The sequence below is a fragment of the Phascolarctos cinereus genome, unplaced genomic scaffold, assembly GCF_003287225.1.
Source record: "Phascolarctos cinereus isolate Bilbo 61053 unplaced genomic scaffold, phaCin_HiC Scaffold_4;HRSCAF=312, whole genome shotgun sequence".
NCBI classification, from domain to species: Eukaryota; Metazoa; Chordata; class Mammalia; order Diprotodontia; family Phascolarctidae; genus Phascolarctos; species Phascolarctos cinereus.
The window spans coordinates 505,099,422-505,122,172 of record NW_027555847.1 but is presented as its reverse complement, the minus strand read 5'-3'; the positions used below and the strand labels follow the sequence as shown (position 1 = coordinate 505,122,172).

The window sequence follows — 22,751 nt, the reverse complement described above, 5'->3', positions numbered from 1 at the left end:
AAGTGAAGCAAAAGCTACAGAGGAAAATGGCAGAGGAGGGGGAAGGCAGAAGTATAGACCATTAAAGAAAAGAAGATTGGCTTTCTTTGCTTGATAGGATGCCAGAATCATTATTTTTTATTTGGAGAGGTCTCCTCCACAATTGCAGCACTTTCCTTATGGCTATAAATGCAAAAAAAAACAAAAAAAAAGTAAAGAAAAGGGAACGCTCTGGGTTGGACTATCCAAGAAATCCAATCTTAATCCTTTCCTCTAAAAGCCGATGCTGGCCCATATGGAATGGATTGAGCAGGAGCAGATCAATCCGAGCCAGCTCTCCCAAGATGAAACCGGGCTCTCCTTCCCTAAGGCTCCAGCAAGAATTATGTGCTTTAGGAATGAAGCACCATTGGTAGTACCTGGGACTTGGATAAGTATTAAATAGCAAGCTATCTGGTTTGGAATGCAATCCCTGAACCACAGACGCATATTCAGAGACCCTCAGAGAGTTGGGCTTTTGCATCATAGCCACAGTGCTCAGATTCTGCTTCTCATTTTCCACAGAAAGGAATAAATGTAAATATAAGAATCTTGAGGTTCAAATTTTAAAGTATAGTATGGCAAGAATAAAATATTCAGAGATAATACAAGGCCCCCAAAATGAAATACCAAAATGGATAATAATGGATGCTGCATGAACTGAAAGAGAGAGAACTCCACACATTGTTAAAACGCCTAATCACAGCTTCCTGTGGGAAAATGTAATGAAAAATCATTCATGATATATCTTACCACATACTTTACTGAAAAAAATGGAAGCAGTCATCACATGCTCCCCTTCCTTCCCATTTCTGCATTTACAATCAGTTCAGCACCCTCTCCTATTCTCTCCTTTGCTCTAGTTTCTGTGGAAGTTTCTAGTTTTCTGTGGTCCTAGTCATTGCCAAGACCATCCCATCTATTCATACCCTTAATTCTATTTCCTCCTGTCCCTTCCAGGTGCTTGCCTCTTTTATTATACACATTCCATCTATCATATCCAGCCTGTTTGTATCTATTTTCTCCTTCCCTGCTGCCAATAAATGCCCCCAACATCTCTCCATTCTTTTAAAAAAAATTCATTTGACCCTGCCATCCTCTCAACTATCAACCTGTACCTGTCCTCCTTTTCACAGCCAAAGTTCTAGAAAAAGTCATTTGCACCCATTGACTTAACTTTCTCACTTCCCATTCACTTCTCAGTCCTTTTCATTATGACTTCACTCCATCATTAGAATGAAACTGCTCTGCCCAAGGTCTCCAACGGTCTTTTCATAAATAAAGCCCTTGGCCTTTTCTCAATCCTTATCCTTCTTTACCTCTCTGCAGAGTTTGGCACTGTTGACCCCTCCCCCTGTCCCCTTCATCTGGATTTTTTTTTAAATGACACTGTTCTGTCATGATTGGGGCAGCTAGGTGGCGCAGTGGATAGAATGCTGGGAGTCAGGAAGATGAGTCTTCCTGAGTTCAAATACAGCCTCAGACACTAGCTGTGTGACCCCCAAGGAAGTCACTTAATCCTGTCTGCCTCAGTTTCCTCATCTGTAAGAAGGAAATGGCAAACTACTCCAGTATCTTTGCCAAGAAAACCCCAAATGATGAGTACGAGCAGGTGCACCCTAGAGTAGCTGCCATTGGTCTTTCCCTGGAGCCTCAAGGGAATGCTTCCTCACGGTGGGCCAGCATACCCAGCCCCATGGTCTGCCCATACCTGAAGTCACCACATCTTGATATGTAAGATTTTTGTGACATACATTCACACAATTGTAACGTGCATCAGCATTACAAAAGATGGAAACGTAGTCTGTACGTACTCTTTCCCTCTAACTGTTCATCTTTATCATGTCTTTGAACTGACTACAATAGAAAAAAATGCCTTAGAGAGTGACTATTTTGTACATTGAAATTGTAGCTAGCATCCCATTGACCAGCAATAAGCTTGTCCAGACAAAGGAATAACACTTACGCAGCAGAACACCAAAGGCAAGACCTTATTTGGAGGGGCATAAGCAATAATTCACTCCATTTTCACTCATCACAATTCAGCCAGAATGGCAATGGGCCAAACCACCAGGGAGAAATTCTCTTCAGTGCAAACCACTGTACCAGGAAGGGATTCTCTAGCAAAGGCGTAGTTCTTATTAGTAATGCTTCCCAGTTATAAGGCCAGAGCTTCACCAATGGGAGTTTCTTGACCATGAAATTTTGGTCGATTTTGTGGGCAGTAAGAAAGCACATTGGTTTGAGAGTCTGGAAAGGACCATGGCCAATATTTAGAACTTGATGGCTGCCTCCCTCTCGATGAAAATGAAATCGGGGAGCTTTCAGACCAACCAGTACGGTTCTAAGGATGCTGGAACACTTTTAAGAGGTTTTCCTATTTGTGGGTAAGTTTATCAGTGTAGTAAAAACACTTTCAAAGTCTTCTAGTGTACTCAAAACAGGTTGTTAAAGCAGAAATGCTTTGTACAAACAACTCCATTCAATTGTGAGCTCCTCAAGGGCAGAAAATGCTTTTGCTTTTTTTTGTATTCCTAGCCTGGTATATAGTATGTGCTAAATAAATATTTATCAACTGATTGACTGACAAATGCCTTGCTAGAATTTGCTGCTGATTTATGCCTACCACTACATGAGATTCAGGCACTTTCCCCATCTATAGCTTCAGCCTCTGGTGCTGTGACATAGCACTCATAAATATAATATGTAACCAAGGGAAACATTTAAATATGAAAAATGCAAATGTATGCAGGTAGGAAAAAACAATAGGTGTTTGTGGGATAAAGAGAAGGATGTTTCCTGGCCTTCAGTTACAATTTATGCTGAAATTCTTCACCAAAATATATATGATATTTATATGATCTTTATCTGATCTACCCCATTTTTCTGTCCACAGTTGTAAATGTGTGTTAGGTCACTGTATTTTATTCTGATCCCAGGCTATTATTTCTGACAAGTTTTGTCATGCAAACATCCCAATGTGCGCGTCCTAATAATCTCTATGCCTTTCTTTGTATCCTCAGCATTTAGCATACTGCCTGGTGCATAGTAGCTGTTTAATAAATGCTTGTTGATGAATTGTCCCTCTGTTGTCCTGACTTCAGATACATTTCGAGACCATCTACATTGTATTACTATTGAGGGGACACCATCCTCCCAGTTACCCAGGCTTGAAACCAATGAGTCATCCTTGACTTCTCATTCTCTCTCTCTCTCCCCAACCTATATCCAATCAGTTGCCAAATCTTGTCAATTCTGCCTTCTAGATATCTCTTGGATGTACCCCCCCCTTCTCTTCTCTGACACTGCCACCATCTTAGTATGGGCCCTCTTCACCGGGACTATTGCAATAGCCTGTTAATTGGTCTCCCAATCTCAAGTCTCTCCCCACTCAACTGTCATATTGATGTTCTTAAAATATAGGTCTGACTGTATGAGACACCCCCTCCTCAGTGGCTCCCTATTACCTCCAGGATCAAATACAAAATCCTTCATTTAGATCTTAAAGCTCTTCCTAACCTTTTAAAGCTCCTCCCTACCTTTCTGGTCTTCTTATACCTTACTACCCTCCACATACTCTGCAGTTCAGTGACATTGACCTTCCTGCTGTTGCTCACACACAACACTCCAATCTCCTGGGCATTTTTATTGGCTGTCCCCCATGCCTGGAATGTTCTCCCTCCTTATCTCCACCTCCTAGCTTCCCAGGCTTCCTTCAGGTCTCAGCTGATTTCCCACCTTCTGCAAGAAGTCTTTCCCTGTCTTCCTCAAGTTCCTTCCCTCTGAGAATGTTGTTGTTATTCAGTTTTTTTCAGTCACATCCAACTCCTCATGACTCTATTTGAGATTTTCTTAGCAAAGACACTGAAGTGGGTTTGCCATTTCCGTCTCCAGCTCATTTTATAGATGAGGAAACTGAGGCAAGGTCACACAGCTAGTTTTATGTGATCCTGGTCATTGCCGAGATCATCTCATCTATTCATACTTTTAATTCCATTTCCTCCTGTCCCTTCCAGGTGCTTGCCCTAATAAGCCAGTGAATCTTCCAGACCCCAGGCCCAGCTAGCTGCCTCCAATCTATCCCATATGTATATTGTTTGTACATAATTGTTTTCAGGTTGTTTCCCTATTTGACTGTGAACTACTTGAGAGTAGTTACTGTTTTTTACCTTTCTTTGTATCTCAACTGCTCAGCACAATGCCTGGCACATAATAATTACTTAATAAATACTAATTGATCAATTAGTATTGTTCAACTCTTGTTCAACTCACACCAGAAGCATGGGTCCCCTGCACAGTATCCCCAGATTCAGATTCCTGAATATTATCACTTAAATTTCATATGAAGACCTCTATGACAACTTCCCCACGTGGCCCACTCCAGGACAACTCTACCTGGGAGGCTCTTGGTTTGCTTTTCTTCTCATACTGAGCTGGAGTCCAGCTCTGGAGCTGCTGTACACTGATGTTATCTGTCCTCTGGGGACATCCCTGTTATCTCTGCTCCCAGCCCCAGTTGTTCACTCTTGGTCTGGTTCCAAAGGAAGAACATCAGAAGCACGATAAAAGTTAAAGACTATTTTGTTAGTTCAGTTAAAAGTTAGACGACGCTACTGGATCATAGCAAGCCCCACAACACTTCTGTAATTTCCAACCACTTAACCTTTTTGTCTGCGTATCTTCTCCCATATTAAACTCAGCTGCATGGAAAATAATTTAAAGGTGAAGAACCAAATAAAAAGATTTCTATTTGTCCCTTCTATGTGCTTGACACAGTTAACATTTCTTGCTGTTCAGTCATTTTCAGTCATGTCTGACTCTTCATGATCCCATTTGGGGTTTTCTTGGCAAAGATACTAAAATGGTTTTGCCATTTCCTTTTCCATTTCATTCTTCAGATGAAGAAACTGAGGCAAACAGATTTAGATGACTTGCCCAAGGTCACATTGGTAGTAAGTATCTGAGGCTAGATTTGAACTCAAGTCTTCCTGACCCCCAGCCTAGTGCTCTATCCCCTATGCCACATGTGCTAAATGCTTTTTCATTACTTTTCTATGTAAGATTCACCCAGTTTATCAATTAACTGAGAAGTGTATAGGGTAGGGGCAGAGGGGAAGAAGTAGCTATAATAACCCTTGTTTATACATTTGTGAACCACACAGTGGTCTCTGACACTCCAATCCACTGTGGTCCTCAGCACACTGAGCAAAATTAAAATATAAGCCCAACCTCCCCTGTTTACAAAAATTAAGAGACTGTACTAATAATATTGTGCTGTCCAATAACCTGTGTGCCATTAACACCTGCTGATAAGTTAGACAAGGTGACACAAAATCAACAAATACTGAAAATAATGTAAATTCAACAATCTACATTCCAATTCTTTATGCATTTTCCTTACCTTCCTCATCTACCTTTGGGATCTTCCCACCATCCTCAAAGGTATCTTTCTACTTGGGGGCCCATATAAGGTAGTTTTTTAGTTAGTTGACAGAAAAAAAGCTTTTACTGAGAATTTCCCAAGTGCCAGGCAATACACTAAGTTCTGGGTCATTCCCTGCCCTCAGAGAACTTATATTCTAATAGCAGAAGATAGTACATAGAGGAAAACTGAAAAGGAGGGGAGGGAAGCATGGTGTGGACAAGGTGAGACATGATATTGAAACCTGGTTCTAGGCTAGACAAGGTCCAAACTCAGAGGTTAGCTCACATCTTATTATAGCCTCCTTCAAATTATCTTTACGTTACTAAATTGATTCGAATATGGTCTTTTAATCACTCTTCATGAAGAATACCCCAAAATACACATTTGAGAGGAAATTCTACCTTGTGTGTTTTTTTAAACTTACTATCAACATCAGATGTCTTTTGTAAACATGATTTGGGGCTGCTGGTCTCACCTTAGAAGTTTCTAATGATTTGGGGTGTCCTTGAGTAACCTCAGGACTGCATGTTATGATGGGAAAATGACTCATCGTTTCTGGAAAGCTGTGTGTATCCTTTTCCAGATGTTCTCTCAGACCCTCCACATCAGGCAGGCGTGTCCTGAAGCTGATCATGGCATCCTTTCAGGCAGTAACCATAAGCTTCTGTGTAGCAACCTGTTTCTTGGGGGGGGGGAAACTATTTCTGAGGCTGATATTGGAAGTACATCTAATTTATTAAATGAAAACATAATCAAGAAATGCTAACTCTGCCAAACAAAAATCCTAAGGGTTGTTTCAAATTACACAGTTCAAGTTAACGCGCCTTCAAATGAAGCCACCCTAAAGAAGCTTACTTCTTGTTTCTGTTTTTAATTTCTTGAAAAAACTGAAATATTCTAAACAGCTAGTAGTGAAATTAAATTTATCTTTCTTAGCTAGGGCAACCAACAAACCACCACCAAAGAAGTCATAGCTATTTGTTTATCGTTAGAGGGATTTTAGATGCATATTTCTTATGCTGGTGAAGCTAGGTGGCATAGTAGATAGAGCACTGGGCCTGGAGTGAGAAGACCCAAGTTCAAATCCAACCTCAAACACTGATTAGCTGTGTGACCCTGTTTGACTCAGTTTCCTCATCTGGAAAGTAGGGATAATAATGGCACCTACCTCCCAGGACTGTTATGGGGACCAAATGAGATAATAAGTGTAAGGCACTTAGCACATGGCTGGCAAATAATTATTGTTATCACTCTTATTAATTCTGTTCTTATTTTCAGTTCTTATTTATGTTCATATATTTCAAAACATATAAAGATCCAAATGAACTTTCAAAAGTCTCTCTGCTCAGAAGAACTAAGACAAAACAATGTGTAGGAATAACAAACTCCCATGTGTACAAATACAAACCACATTCTCCCATATTTCTCAAAGCCAATGAAATGAAGACTGAATTTAGAACCTTAAGACTAGGTATAGATCCTAGCTCTATTACTGTGTGATTCTGAGCAACTCAATTAAGCTCTCTGGGCTCCAGTTTCTTCATCTGTAAAATGAAAGTGTAAGACTAGATGACTTCTAAAGTCCCTTCTCGAAAGCTAGGACCTATGTTAAAAATTTATCATTTGCCTCATCTTGATAAACTACGTAATTTATTGAAAGTTGGAGTCTTTCCCCCCACAGCTCGGCACTTAAATGGCATGCTGAGTTGATTTCATTTGGACGAGGTCAACAAACACCCCAGGGAATGCAGCATGGAAATCAGACTTTAGGCCTCCTGACCTTGACATCCCTATTGTATTGACTTGAGAGATTCCCTTCTCAGCAGCTGCACATATGCTTCTCGTTTCTAAAAAGAACATGCACTATTTTTAAAATAATGTATCTTCATTTCAGGAAAGATACAGTAGTTTGATTTTTTAAAATTTTTTTACTTTTCTTCTCTTGATCAAAGACATCATACTGTGCAAATAACACTCAATTTTTGTTTTTGCAAAAGAAATTGGAAAACTGGACAGCCTGATAACTGGGGTCATGGCCATGGACCAGGAGAAGACTGTGCTGGGCTAATCTATGCTGGGCAGTGGAATGATTTCCAGTGTGAAGACATTAACAATTTCATTTGTGAAAAAGACAGGGAGCCAGGTAAGCAGCATGGTGTTCTTAAGAGGAAGAATTGTAGAGCCTGGGTCACTACCAATGGATGTTTTATCCATATAATCTTTATCATTTTTGACTCATCCAATACAACAGCATTCATTAAATTTTCCTATCATAGTGCACCAATATCACGATTTTTTTTCAAAAAAATTTGTTGGGAGAGAAAATAAGTATTTGTTTACTGAAAAAAATTAAGAATAAAAAAGAGACAATGGCACCACAAGAGCCCCAAAGGTCTACACTGTGCCTTTATGAGATTTTTTTTTTCACTTTGCTCTGTTCTGAATATCTCACATCTCTAACCTAATCTCCTTCTACATCTGCTTCTTTTACACTGGAGATTTTAATGCAGTTTCCTTCACCAGAGCTACAACTCATTTAAAAGAATGGGGTCTAAAACAACCCAAATTTCTGATTTGTTAAAATCAAGTTTAGCCAATTTGATTGTCAGTAGTATAGCCTCTAAGGATGAGCATCTGGCCCTTGAATCTGACTAGTTTGGGTTTTGTTTTTGTTTTTTTTTGGGGGGGGGTTGAGTGTCAAAGGCTGCAATTGTTTTCTTTGCTAATTATTCATTTCTTTGGTATTATACACACCAGGATGACTCTCAGGTGGGGAGAGAGGCAGGATACAAGAGGATATCTAGCCTATGTAAAAACAAAAGATATCAGTGAAAATCTATTTTTAAAAAGAAATCATATACATTATTGTTTAAACCTTGCATTTTAAAATCTTGAGCAGTAGAACAGATTGGGTAATCCTTATTATTTTAATACAATGTTAACTTGATTAAATATTAAAACTGGTTTTGTTCCTTTTAGCACCAACTTCTGCATTATAATAAGCTGTGAAATGACAAACATGGACACCAATTCTGGACATCTCCCAAAAGCAACGGATGTGCCTTTCTGACTAGATCATCTTCTCACCCCGTGGAAAAAGAAAGCACTGAAAACTGGTTCAACAAAAATTCCTGCTGCAAATTTTTCTTCCCTTCCACCATTACTCAAGGACTTGGGACCTAGTTGATGGTCAGTGCACAGCTGGATGGAATCCAGTAGCCTTTCTCAGCCAATAACCACCCAAGTATGTGAGCTCTCACTTCAGAAGCACAGGGATACTCCATTCTGAATGAGTGCTTGTTACTCAGCTATAGGAAAAGCTTCAACATCTACTGTGTAAACAGTGTGTTACATTTGCTAAAATCCCAAATGTAGGAAAATTATACAGATATACATATATATAGTCCAAACTCTTAGTAATAATATGGAATATACTTTTAAGAGCTTTTAAAACTTTGTATTTTTGTACAAAATATTTGCTTTTTTATATATTTTTCTTTTTTATGGTTATTTTACCAACATAGTACATGAAGCCAAAGAAAACAATAATGGTACTAATAATAACTCATAGAGTTTCTTGTCAGATGCAGCTCTTCCCCGTGGTAAAGGATGTTTTTCAGATTTTTTAAAAATTATACACACATATAGATTTATATATGTGTATATATACATATATGTATGTATATAAATGTATATATATGCATATACATATATGTATATGGGTGTATCATTTCCCCAGGGAATTCACTAACTTGAAATAGCTTTATAGACTTTGGCAATGAGAAGTTTATGATTTTGTACAGGTCAAGACAGCCAATATGGTTAAAGTTGGTCTGTGTTGGTCACAGGGCCGATCGATCGATACCCAGTGATCCTGCTCTGTCGCATTTAAAAGAAGTGGCTGTCTAAAGGCCGTTTCTCATTTCTTTGTATTGGTGGCGTCGGTGGGAAGGTATTCATTGGAAAACGAAGGTCTCCATCTCTGGCCCTCTGAAGGGCTCCACTCATGTTTCTAAGGAAATAGTGTCCCAGGAACCCCACAGCAGCAGGTGCTGCCTACCAAGTGATCCAAGTGTAAGTTCAGTCAACAGCACTGTCTTTGGAAAGACAGAAATAAACTATGTGCCGCCTGGAGTGTTTTCATTTTTTGAGTCAAGTTTCAGAAAAGTAGTTTCAAAGCACATAGGTTTTGAAAATTGAGAATAAATGAAAGACCACTAAATCACAATCCTGAACATAAACTTTTCCCAACTCCTCTCCCCTATGAATCCTTCTCTAATTTCTCCCCTCATTCAGAAAACTAAAGTAAAATATGTCTTAAAAAAAGGCATTGGGTACTGCCCATGCTCAGGGGTGAGGTCTCCACCCACCAGATATCCTACCCTCCCATCCCCAAGGAGCTGCCTAGGCAGTGCTGCTATCTATCTTAAATAAAATTTTTAAAGAATAAAGAAATAGTTCAACTTTATCAATTGTGTGATTTGTCATCAGTTCAACCACTTGCAGTGATTTATGCCACCTGCACATCCCTTTAGCTTTGTGCTGGAGTTTACTAGAGCCAAAATGACCAGTTCGTGATAGCATTGTTGGAGACCTGAAGGTTTAGACTTCCAGCTACCCTGCTCCAAAGCTCAACCCCAAAGGACTCAGGCGTCTTATGACTCAAAGGCCTTTGTGGGCAAACTTCGACCCCCTTTCTTCCTGTTTTTCATCTGTCAATTATGATTTGTCTCGAGAAGTAACTTGAAAACAATCCAAGGAATTCCTAATGTATACATCAGAAAAGAAGGCTAGTGCTGCTTGAACAGCTGAAAATATTCATGCCACAGTCATATTTTTCTTCCAGCAAGAATGTTTCAATTTTCAGAAGGCAATTGGGAGACTTTTAATGATTTATTCAATAAAATCACTTGGTTTAAAACATTATGAGGCAATCAATGTATATATGACTATATACTTGACTGTGTATAGACCAGATGTCTTTCCACACACTTAGAATTTAGGCCATTTTCAAGGGAATACGTTAAACAAAAATGTGACATTATCAAATGGAAGAGCATATGTCTAGCAGCTCTTAGCAAACTTTAAAGCACTACTTAAATGCTAACAATTATTATTATTATATGTAATGAGATCTTCAGATAACTGACTTGCTACCTGTTGTGAGGCAATGGAAAATGGTTTCCCCAGCAGTGGCCTAGGAAGAATGAAAGCTCAGTTCACTAAAAAGGAAAAAAAAACACGATTTCTCCTTCCTTGATCAATGCTCATCATCCTTCCACATCCTTACAATTTCGAATTAGTTTGAGCTGAAGTGGCAGCAAGCAGGAATAGCAGCTACTACCACAGGAAGAAGGTTTCTAAGGAAGTAGAAAATTGTATAAATCAAGTAACTATACTGAGCATGTAGATTTTTGCCCAGACAGCAGAATTTATTTCCCCTTGAAAAAAAAAAAAGAGCATCTTTTTAACTCATTCTTGACTTCAGTAAGGACATGCTCCATTTTCATTAGGAGAGGTAGGATGGTATTGTATAAAGTGCACTTGTTCCGTAATGTAAGAGTAACTGGATGTGAAAACTGACTATCACTAGCTGGGAAACACTAAATAAATGTCTTCACTGCTCAGTGTTGGTTTTAGATGGATATTTTTCTAGCTGTATATACATAATAAAAACAAAGAATCTTCCCTTTTAGCTTTTTCCTTGCTCAGATATATTTGCATGGCAAGTTCCAAAGTATTTGAGGGTCCCAGAAATAAACTGTAGGGGCTCAAACCCACATAGTTCTGTGGGTTCTTTTGGCAAAGGCCCCTAAAATGGGTTTGGAGATGGAAAATGTATAGTAGGGAATTAACCTGGAGTTATAAGGACTTTCTAGCTCTAAGTGAGATAGAGAGTGAGATAAAGATATGGATCCTCCTTGCAGGAGAAAGGGAGTTCAAAAATCAGGCTTTATCTGGGAGCATCCTGTCTGACTTTTCTCCCTTAGGTAGATAAAGTGGTTCACAGCATCAGCTATAACTGAAGAGATGTCAGCCTGTTCCTATAAGGGAAAAGATTTCTAGACGTGGCACCCTAGCAGACAGAAGCCAGATGTCCAGTATATTCCCTGAAGAGATGAAACCCAGAAGCTGGTAGCCCATAAACATTTGGCAAACGTGAGACCAGTGGCAGACATGAAACAGAAACAGCCAGTGGCAATTACATGGCACTAGCCGAGAGCAAGGCCCAGTGAAAATACATTATATATGGGAGGGAGAGAGAGAGAGAGAGAGAGAGAGAGAGAGAGAGAGAGAGAGAGAGAGAGAGAGAGAGAGAGAGAGAGAGAGAGAGGAGGAAGGAAGAAGGAGAAAAAAGAGAAAGAGAGGGGCAGCTTAGGTGGATGCAGTGGATAGAGCACTGGCTCTGGAGTCAGGAGCACCTGAATTCAAATCCAGCCTCAGACACTTGATCACTTGAGACTAGCTGTGTGACCCTGGCCAAGTCAATTAACCTCATCGCCTAGCCAAAAAAAAAAAAAGAGAGAGAAGGAGGGAGAGAGAAGGAGGAGGAGGAAGGACAAGAATATATCCCACACAAGAACAAAAGAGATCAGAACAGGAGGAGCATCATGATGACATCACCAGCACACACCTTCAGCTGTGTGGAATCAAATGCTCCTCACATGTATGTTCTGGCCATGTACGTTTCTTTTACATGTTCCCCTAAACATAAGTCCCTATGTGTATTCACTCTTCACAATGATGTTGCAGGTATGTAGAAGAATATGTAAGAGATTATACCCAAAATTGAGAGGGCATATTCTCCCCAAATAAGGAAGGTGTTATTTTTTAAAATTTTTATTCCATTTTATAGACTATATATGCTTTATAATATACTATGTATACTATCTATTTAGTATATACTAAAAATATATTTTATATACTATGTTGTTTTGGCTGTGTCTAGCTCTTCATGATTCTGTTTGGGGTTTTCTGGGCAAAGATACTGGAATGGTTTGCCATATCCTTCTCCAGATCATTTTACAGATGAAGAACTGAAGCAAAAAGAGTTAAGTGACTTGCCCATAGTCACATGGGTATTAAGTGTCTGAAGCCAGATTTGAACTCAGGAAGAGTCTTCCTGACTTCAGGCCTAGCACTCTATCCACTGCACCGCCTTTATATACTATACTCTATGACACTATACTATACTTTACTATATTTTATTTTTGCTACAATATTTGCTAAGGGCAAGTTGATAGCTCTGACTGACATGTCAGTCAACTAGTATTTTTTAAGCACCTACCACATACTAGGCACTGTGCTAAGTACTGGAGAGAAAATGAAAGGGAAAAAAAAATAAAACAATCTCTGCTTTCAATGAGCTAAACTCCTCATCAGGGACTGGAGATTCATGAGCTATGGTTTTGAATAGATATAGACTCACAGACTACTTGAATCTGTGGTAACTTTTGTGCAGGCCCCATGTGCTGAAAGTGCAATGCTTCACAAGTCACATGTAAAATGGGAATAATATTTAAACTGCCTGCACAGGATCATTTGGAGGACAAAGTAACGTAATGTTTGTGAAGCATTTTATATACCTTAAAGTACTATATAGGTGGAGCCAAGATGGCGGAGTAAAAGCAGTGACTTGCTTCAGCTCTCCCCCAAACCCCTCCAAATACCTATAAAAAATGGCTCTAAACAAATTCTAAAACAGCAGAACCCACAAAAAGACAGAGTGAAACAAATTTCCAGCACAAGACAATCTGGATGGTTGACCTGAAAGGCATAGCACGCCGGGTGGGCAGAAGAGCACAGTTTGGCGTGGGTGTGCAGGCCGCAGGGAACCTGAAGCAGGCCTCAGAGGACTGAATCTGGGGCAGTTGTGGCGGTTTCCAGACCTCTCAACCCACAAACGCCCAACTTAGAAGGTCAATGGGAAAAGTCTGTTTCTACAGTGGTGAGAGAGGAGCACCGGGTATCAGCTCCATTCCCCAAGCTTGGCCCCGAGGCGGGGGCTGCCTCCTAAGCTTCTGGCCCACAGACTGAGGGGGAATTGAGTGGCTGATCAGAGGGGGATTGTAGGGATCTCACTGCTGGTGCAGGATTCTCTTGCTTTGCCCATGCTTGGATCTGGGTCCCAGTTCTGAGGGGCAGTCCTAGGGCGAGGAGGAGCACTGAGGCATGGTGGAACTTGTAGTGGCTTTAGAGAGAAAACCCTCACAGTTCCAAGACAGAAAAGACTGCTTGTGGTCACTCATAGACCAGAGCACAGGCCAGGAAAGGAGTAAACACCTTGCCCTTGATCAAAGCACCTTGAAAGAACTGAAAATTTACAGGTTCCTAGAAGTATCTCTGAAAACATCTGCACAAAACCCCCAAAGCTTGGGACAGTACATTCTCCACACTGGAAACAGACCCCTACCTTAACAAAGAGTTTATAACTCAAGTAATTGGCTGGGATCATGAGCAAAGAGCGCAAGAAGAGTCAGACTATATTATCTTACTTTGGCGACAAAGAAGATCAAAACATATAACCAGAAGACAACAAAGCCAAAGCTCCTACATCCAAAGCCTCCAAGAAAAATATGAATTGGTCCTAGGCCTTGAAAGAGCTCAAAAAGGATTTTGAGAAGCAAGTTAAGAGAAGTAGAGGAAAAACTGAGAGTGATGCTAAAGGACACCCAAAAAAATACTGAAGGAAATAACACCTTAAAAATTAGCCTAACCCAAATGGCAAAAGAGGTCCAAAAACCAATGAGGAGAAAAATGCCCTAAAAAGCAAAATTGGCCAAATGGAAAAGGAAGTCCAAAAGCTTACTGAAGAAAATACTTCCTTAAAAATTAGAATGGAGAATTTGGAAGCTAGTGATAATTTGAGAAAAAAAGGCATTGTAACACTAATCCAAAGAATGAAAAAATAGAACACAATGTGAAATATCTCATTGGAAAAACAACTGATCTGGAAAATAGATCCAGGAGAGAGAATTTAAAAATTATTGGACTATCTGAAAGCCATGATCAAAAAAAGAGCCTAGACATCATCTTTCAAGAAATTATCAAGGAAAACTGCCCTGATATTTTAGAACCAGAGGGCAAAATAGAAATGGAAAGAATCCACCAATCTCTTCCTGAAAGAGATCCCCAAAGGAAAACTCCTAGGAATATTGTAGCCAAATTCCAGAGTTCCCAGGTCAAGGAGAAAATATTGCAAGCAGCCAGAAAGAAACAATTCAAATATCGTGGAAACACAATCAGGATAACACAAGATTTAGCAGCTCCTACATTAAGGGACCACAGGGCATGGAATATAATATTCCGGAGGGCAAAGGAGATAGGACTACAACCAAGAATCACCTACCCAGAAAAACTGAATATAATCCTTCAGGGTAAAAAATGGTCATTCAATGAAATAGGGGACTTTCAAGCATTCCTGAGGAAAAGACCAGAGCTGAATAGAAAATTTGACTTTCAAATATAAGACTAATGTGAAACATGGAAGAGGTAAACAGGAAAGAGAAATCATAAGAGACTTATTAAGGTTGAACTGTTTACATTTCTGCATGGAAAGATGATATTTGTAACTCATGAGTCCTTTGTCAGTATTAGGGTAGTGGGAAGGGAAAAAATTATATGTATGTATACATAGAGGGCACAGGGTGAGTTGAAGATGAAGGGATGATATCTGGAAAATAAAATTAAGGGGTAAGAGAAGATTATACTGAGAAGGAGAAAGGAAGAAGTAGAATGGGGTAAATTATCTCACATGAAACAGACAAGAAAAGGCTTTTACAGTGGAGGGGAAATGGGGGATGGTGAGAGGGAATGAGTGAATCTTATCCTCATAAGATTTGGCTTAAGGAGGGAATAATATACACAATGAGGTATGGAAATCTATCTTACCCTAAAGGAAAATAAGGGGGGAAGGGGACAAGAGAGCAGGGGGTTGATAGTGGGAAGGGCAAACTGGGGGAGGGGACAATCAAAAGCAAACACTTCTGAGAAGGGTCAGGGACAAAAGAAAGAATAGAATAAATGGAGGGTAGGATAGGATGAAGGGAACAGGACTACTATGGAAGTGTTTTGCATGACTACACATCTATAACATGTATCGAGATGCTTGCCTTTTCAATGAGGGTGGGTGGGGAGGGAGGAAGGGAGAAAATTTGTAACCCAAAATTTTAAAAACATACGTTAAAAATAAAAAAATTTTTGAAAATAAAGTATTATATAAAAGTGTATGTGCATGTATGCAATCACTACTTGCTCTAGTACTGAACTTAAATCTTCCAGAGACACTCACTAGAAAAGGTTTGTATATTTTGCCTAGTGAAAAAGAAAATCCCAAATAGGGTCACAAAGAGTCAGATATGACTGAAATGACTGAACAACAAGAACGATTTTCTTGGCAAAAATAATGCAATGGTTTCCTTTTCCAGTGTGGAATAGATGAGGAACTGAGACAAATAGGAGTTAAATAACTTGCCTAGGTCACACAGCTAGCAAGTGTCTGAAGTCACATTTGAATTCAGATCTCCCTGTCTCCAGGCCCACTGCTCTATCCACTGTATCTCCTACCTGCCCCAGAATAATACGAGTAGTATGCAAATTACTGAGATATATCTAAGATAGACAAACTGATTTTTAAAAAAATAGAAATTTAGAGGGAGAAAATGAATTCATAGATAAGACTAATAATAATGCTTACCAAATGTCAGCTGCATCACTGGTTATTTCCAAAGGCTTTTGATCACCCAAGAAACACTTCCTGGAAGAAGTTAATTTCGAGGATTCTGAAGGAATAGATTGCATTATGATTTATTGTATGCTAGATGATTTGCTTTATGTAAAATTTAAAAGTTTTAAATATGTATTATGTGCATATCCATCATTATACTAGGCACTATGGAGTTTACAAAAACAGAAGATAGCCTCGCCTTTGGGAGATTATAATCTAGTTAGGAAGACACTAAGTAAATGCTGTAGAAATTGAGAAGCAAAAATCCAGGGTTTGCCAGCTTGGTTAGTCGGCTGCTAAGTCTTAAGTGAATTGAAAGGAGAGAGAAAGCAAACATAGGAGAGAAACTATGTTGCCAGTCATTGATTCATTGGTGGAAAAGTAAGGGAGGGACAGAGATTGATGGGGAGGCCCATGAAAGAACTCAGATGTTAAAATGGATCCCTTCTACTTACAAAAATGTGAAGGAAAGGAGAACAGCTAGAAGCTGTTCCTTAATAGCAGGATGGTGACACATCTTTTTCCCCATTAATATGTTGAAAACCCATCTTTTAAAGTATAAAAAAACATTTATAACATTATCTACATTCTGATGCATAACCATTTTGGGGAAATTTTTTAATGATTGGGCATCATATTTATCCAATAATTCATAAAGAAGCTATCAAAAAAACTCACAACTTGGTGCATTTTTCCTCTTTCCTGCCTTTTGCAACTATAAATAACCTTTGCAAAACAACTACTACAATATTTCAACTTAATGGACAAAGATCCAGAGGAAAAGATCCCAAAGAACTTTCAGATTCTCTCAATACTGAAAAACTAGAAAAGGTGATAATATCTCTACTTTTCAATTGAATAAGCCTGTGGAACTACCTCTACATAAAAGGTCCATGTCCAGGATTTGTCACTGCCTCCTCCAGATTCCAGGGCCTTATTGGCACTTAATTTGTAAAACAAAGACCTCCCAGATAATCTGAACAGCATTTGGGGGAGATTTATTGCTCTAAGCATACAACTATACATTTTTTTTTTGTAATTAAAGGGTTTCAATTTGAGGTATCAAACACTGTGGCCAAATTGTGGCCTCATAACACTCCCAAGTGCAGCAGGAATCAAATGAAAATGTAATTCAGAATTATTTAACAAAATAAATAAAAATACAATAGAACATAGATAATGTTAATATATAGTTTTCTTAGGCAGTATGTAACCCTCCCACCAGGGATCTTTCTGTGTATTTTAGTGGCTCCCAGTTCCTGAGTTTGAAACCACTGACCTAAAAGTATTGTCCTTTTACCATTTTCCAAAGTTTCATTCTTGGGGCAATTTTTATGTTTAAGAAACAGTGTGTGTGACACGGTAAAAAAAAAAAAGAGTAATGGAGAAGAGCACCCACAAGACGGCTAAGTGAGTGTCAGTGACTTAAGTCCAGTTCTCCATGATTACCAGAGCACCAACAAATGCACCAAATCAAAAAATGAGGGGGGAAAAAAGAGGAACAGCAAAAAAAATTTCTGAAGGAAATACTCATGGAAAAAGCTAACAAGAGACTGAAGAAATAAGTAAGCAAAAAATAAGCCTCAAAACAAAGTTTAAATACCCTAGAGGAAAGAATATGATGATAAATCTTCAGAAGAAAAAAATAAAACTACAACAGCAACAACAATTAGATTCCCCCAAAGACGTAATGGACCTATTGCAAGACTCTCCAGAGTTATTTAGAAACTCAAGACAGATTATGTGGAGATCCATCATCAATTATAGTGGTAATATTATCAAAAGGAGAATATAAGGCAACAAACATGAGAATCAGTAGTGTAGAAAATAAGTTGGGAAATTGTATCATGGCAGTAGATTTTAAGAATAAAAGAATAAAGAAAGAATATAAAATAAAATAAGTAAATAAAAGAAATAAATAATAAATAAAAGAAATTAAACATAAAAAGAATAGAAAATAAAATAGGAAAGAATAAAATAAGAACCCAGACAAAACATGCAAAGATTACAGAAAAATAATAGCAATGGCACAACTGGAAGAAAATTTCTAATATTTATAAATCAAAACAATAAAGCTAGAAGGCAGAGCTCAGTGAGATATCCTGAGAATTATTGGTTTCCCCAAAGATATATGAAGAAACTAATCTGATTCATACATACTAGAAAATCCTGTAAGTACATTGTCTGGAATTATTGGAAATAGTGAGCAGACTGAAAATTCAAAGAATCCAAAAGATTCTGATGGAAAGGAACCCTAAACATAATTCACTCAGAAATATGGTCACCAAGAAATTTAATGTCAAAAAACAAATCTAGTACATAGTTAAGAAGAAGCAATTCACATATCAAAAAGCATCAATTCAAATTACACAATATTTTCCCACAAGGGCAAGAAATAAAGAGAGGCTAGAATGTATTATTGTAGAAAAACAATAGAAATCAACATGTATTTTTTAAAAATCTACCCTAAGAGAAAAGCATATTTGATCATTTTCAATGATGGGACCAATTTTCTCCCTTCTGCGAAAAGATCCAGTTCTTGCCAGGGCTTTTCACATTCAAAAAAATCAAGAATAAGAAATTTAATAAAGTAAATAGGACTTGAAAGCTAATAATAAGTGCATGTTGGCCCAAAGTTTATATACTATAAAGAAGTGATAGAACTATTTTAGTGTTGAAATACTAATGAAGGCTACTGAGAACATAAAGTCTAGAAATAAGAAGAGAGACTTCCATAAGAAAAAAAAAAAGAAAACTAAATGACTTGGAGGAAAGGAGGCATGGAAATATTTAACACTGATGAACCACTAGATAACCTTGTCCAATCTCACATCTCCAATTGCCTATTAAATATCTGAAAGTGGATGTCCCCTAGACATCTTAAACTCAATATGTCCAAAACTGAATTCATTATCTTTCCCTCAAAACTCTCCCCTCTTCTTAACTTCTCTATTTCTGGTTACTGCCATCCTCTCAGCCCCCAGACTCACAGCCTAGGTGTCTCATTGAATTTCACCTCCAATATCCAATCTGTTGCCAAATCCTGTTGACTTAACCTTTGCAATATCTCTCCTATAAGACCCCTTCTCCCCTCTGACATTGCCACCACCTTGGTGCAGTCCCTCAAAACCTCATGCCTGGACTATTATAATAGCTTTTGGATTGGTCTTCCTGCCTCAAGTCTCTCCCTACTCCAATCTACCCTTTGTCAAATTGACCTTCCCTCATAAAATTCAAATCTGACCATGTCATCCTCCTATTCAATAAACTCCAGTAACTCCCTATCATTTCCAAGATCAGATTTAAAATGCTCTGTTTGGCATTTAAAAAAAACCCTACATAACCTTGCTCCTTCATATCTTTCCAGTCTTCTTATACCTTACTTCTTGTCCCCCCAACATATTCTACAAAATCCAGTGATGCTGACTTTTCCTAGCACAAGACAATACTGTGTATATTTTTACCTACTGTCCCACATGACTGGAAATCTCTCCCTCTTCATCTCTGCCTTCTAGCTTCCCCAGCTTCCTTCAAGTGCTAGATAAAATCCTAGCTTCTATGAGAAGCTTTTGCCAATGTCCCTTAATGCTTGTGTTGGTTATGTCCAATTTATCGTGTGTGTGTGTAATTTCTACAGAGTTGTTTGTATATTATCTTCCCCCTTAGACTGTGAGCTCCTTGAAAACAGGCACTGACTTTTGCCTTTCTTTGTATCCCTACAATTTAGCATGTCTGGCACATAGTAGGCCCTTAATAAACACTTGTTAATTGACTGAAAACCAATTCACAAAATAAAAAAAAATAAATGAAAAGGAGAATTCACAACAAATGGAGAAGCAAAAAAGAAAGATATTGGTGGCTACTATTCATAGTTATATGTCATCAAAACAGGTAATTAAAATGAAATTTCAAAACCTAGTAAAATATATTTTTAAAACAGAAAATATCAAAATCAACAGAAACAGAAATAGTTAACCTAACTAACCCAATCTCAGAATAATAAATTAACCAAACCAGAAATAAACTCCCATAGAAACAAAAAAAAATCCAAAACCAGACAGATTTCCAAGTGAATTCTATCAAGTATCTGACAAATGAACCTATGTTATATAAATTGTTTTCAAAATGGAGAAAGGCAATCTATAAGATGCTTTCTATGAGACAAACATATTTCTGATCCTTAGATCAGTGAAGAATAAATGAAAGAAAAGTATGTATCAATATTGCTAAGAAATATTGATGCAAAAATATTGTGACATTATCAAAAAGATTATATTATGTCCAAAACACTATTCATTGTATTGAAACTGTATTTATAACAGGAATACAAGGATGCATCAACATTAGGAAAATTATTAGCAACACGAATGAAATAGCAAAACACTCCAAATGTCACATGATTATATTGTTTTTTAAAATAAAATTCAGCACATATTCATGCTTTTAAAAACACTAAAAGTAATTGGAAAAATGAATCTTTTCTTAACATGATCAAAACCATTTATCTAAAAATGAAAGTTAGAATTATTAATAGTATTTTAATGGAAGTTTTCCCATTTAATAATGGAGTCTTTACTAATAGGATAAGTAGTGAACAAGCATGTCCACTGTCATCTCATTATTAGACAAAAAAATAGATTTCTAGTTATAGCAGCAAACCAAGTAAAAGAAGTTAGCAACATGAGACAAAATTACATCTGTTAGTGAACAGTAGGATAGGTTACTTAGAAAACCCTAGGGAATCAGCAGAAAATTAATGGATAATAAAATAGCTCCATCAAACAACAGGATGCAAAACAAAACCACAAAATTATCACCATTTCTGTATTTCTCCCAAAAAACAGAAAGGAAGAGAAATAGAAATGTCACTTACAACAACAAATAATGCATTAAATATGTAGAAGTTAACCTACCAAGCAACAAAGATGACCAATTTAAAGACAATTTTCACAAAAATAAAGGAAATCCTATGTAAAAGAAGAGATATTCATTGTTCATGTACATGTCATGCTGCTACAATATAAAGTGACAATGATAACCATATTAAACCACAGATTTAACATTATATAAGGGAATACTTTACAGAAATAGACAAAATAATATGAAAATTCACATAAAGGAACAAAAGGTCAAAAACATCAATAGCGATGATGGAAAAGTGGAAATGACTGGGGGTTGGCATTAACAGAGCTCAAATTATAAAATAAAACAATATTTATGAAAATCATTTGGTATTAGATAAAAAGTAGAAAAGTTGAGCTGTAGGATGGAATAGATAAGCAATACTTAGAAGGAAAAGTACATAACAGTCTAATTTTCTTTTATAAACCCAAGAACACAAAATAGTAAGGAAAGAACTTTTTGTTAAAGAACTGGAGAACAGCTTGACATAAACTAGTCTTAGATTAACATTTCATACCTCATGCCACAACAAATTCCAAATAGGTGAAATATTTAAATATAAAAAGTCATAAAACAAAAATTTCAAGGAGAATGAAAAATTTTCTGTTTGAAATTGTGGACAGGGGATGAATTCATCTGTGGCACAAAGAATATAATGAAAATCAAGCAAAAAAGACAACTTGAAAGTATACAAAAATAAAAAATCCTTTCACAAATAAAACAGTGCAGCTGGAATAAGAAGAAAAGGGGCAGCTAGGTGGCGCAGTGGATAGAGCTCTGGCCTTGGAGTCAGGAGGACCTCAGTTCAAATCCGGCCTCAGACACATAACACTTACTAGCTGTATGACTCTGGGCAAGTCACTTAACCCCATTGCCTAGCCAAAAAAAAATTAATTATAGAATAAGAAGAAAAGATACACTTTAGAATTTACCTTTGCATTAAATATCTCTATTAAAAGTCAGACATCCATAATCTATAAGGATATGATAAATATATACGATTAAAGATCATTCCCTAAAAAACAAGTGGTCAATGCATGTGAACAAAATGTTTTCAAAAGAAGAAATGTCAGCTACCAACAAACTGGCTGAAAAAGTTCTCAAACTTAATAATAATCAGACATGAAAACTAAAACAATGCTGAAGTATCTCTTCACACTCGACAAATTGGCAAAGATAATACATGATGGAAAAATTCAGTGCTGGCTAGGCTGTGGGAAAATAGGCAAGTTATTCACTTCTGGTAGAACTGTTGCTGGTCCAACAATCTGAAATTATGCAAGAATGATTAATGAATTGTTCATAGCCTTTGGCTGAGTGATCACCCTACCCAATTTATACAAAAAGATCATTTATAGCCAGAGAAAAAAACTATGCAAAAATTCATAGCAGCCTTAATTATAATAGCAAAAAATTGGAAACAAATAGTATGCCCTATGATTATGGAATGACTGAGCAAATTATGGAATATGAGTGCAATAGAATATATTGTACTATAAGAAATGACAGATATCTGGAATTCAAAAATTACAGGAAGGTTTGTTGGAATTGATAGAGTAAAGAAAATGGAATAACATGAACAATATACACAATGACAACTATATACATGGAGACAACTCTGTCAATAAAACTATAATTAAAGCAATAGTCTGCAATAGTTTTATTAATTTATTAAAGTTA

The 22,751-nt window shown here is 37.5% G+C and overlaps 1 protein-coding gene across 1 annotated transcript in view; it reads left to right on the top strand.

The window, feature by feature from the left end:
- Positions 1–11,132, top strand: part of COLEC12 (collectin subfamily member 12) — a 233,437-nt gene extending 222,305 nt beyond the window's left edge. The window contains 2 exon segments of the mRNA XM_020970676.2: positions 7,441–7,586; positions 8,423–11,132. Of these exon segments, the coding sequence (XP_020826335.1) occupies positions 7,441–7,586; positions 8,423–8,442 (166 nt within the window). The 3' untranslated portion in view covers positions 8,443–11,132.
- The last annotated feature ends 11,619 nt before the right edge of the window (positions 11,133–22,751 follow it).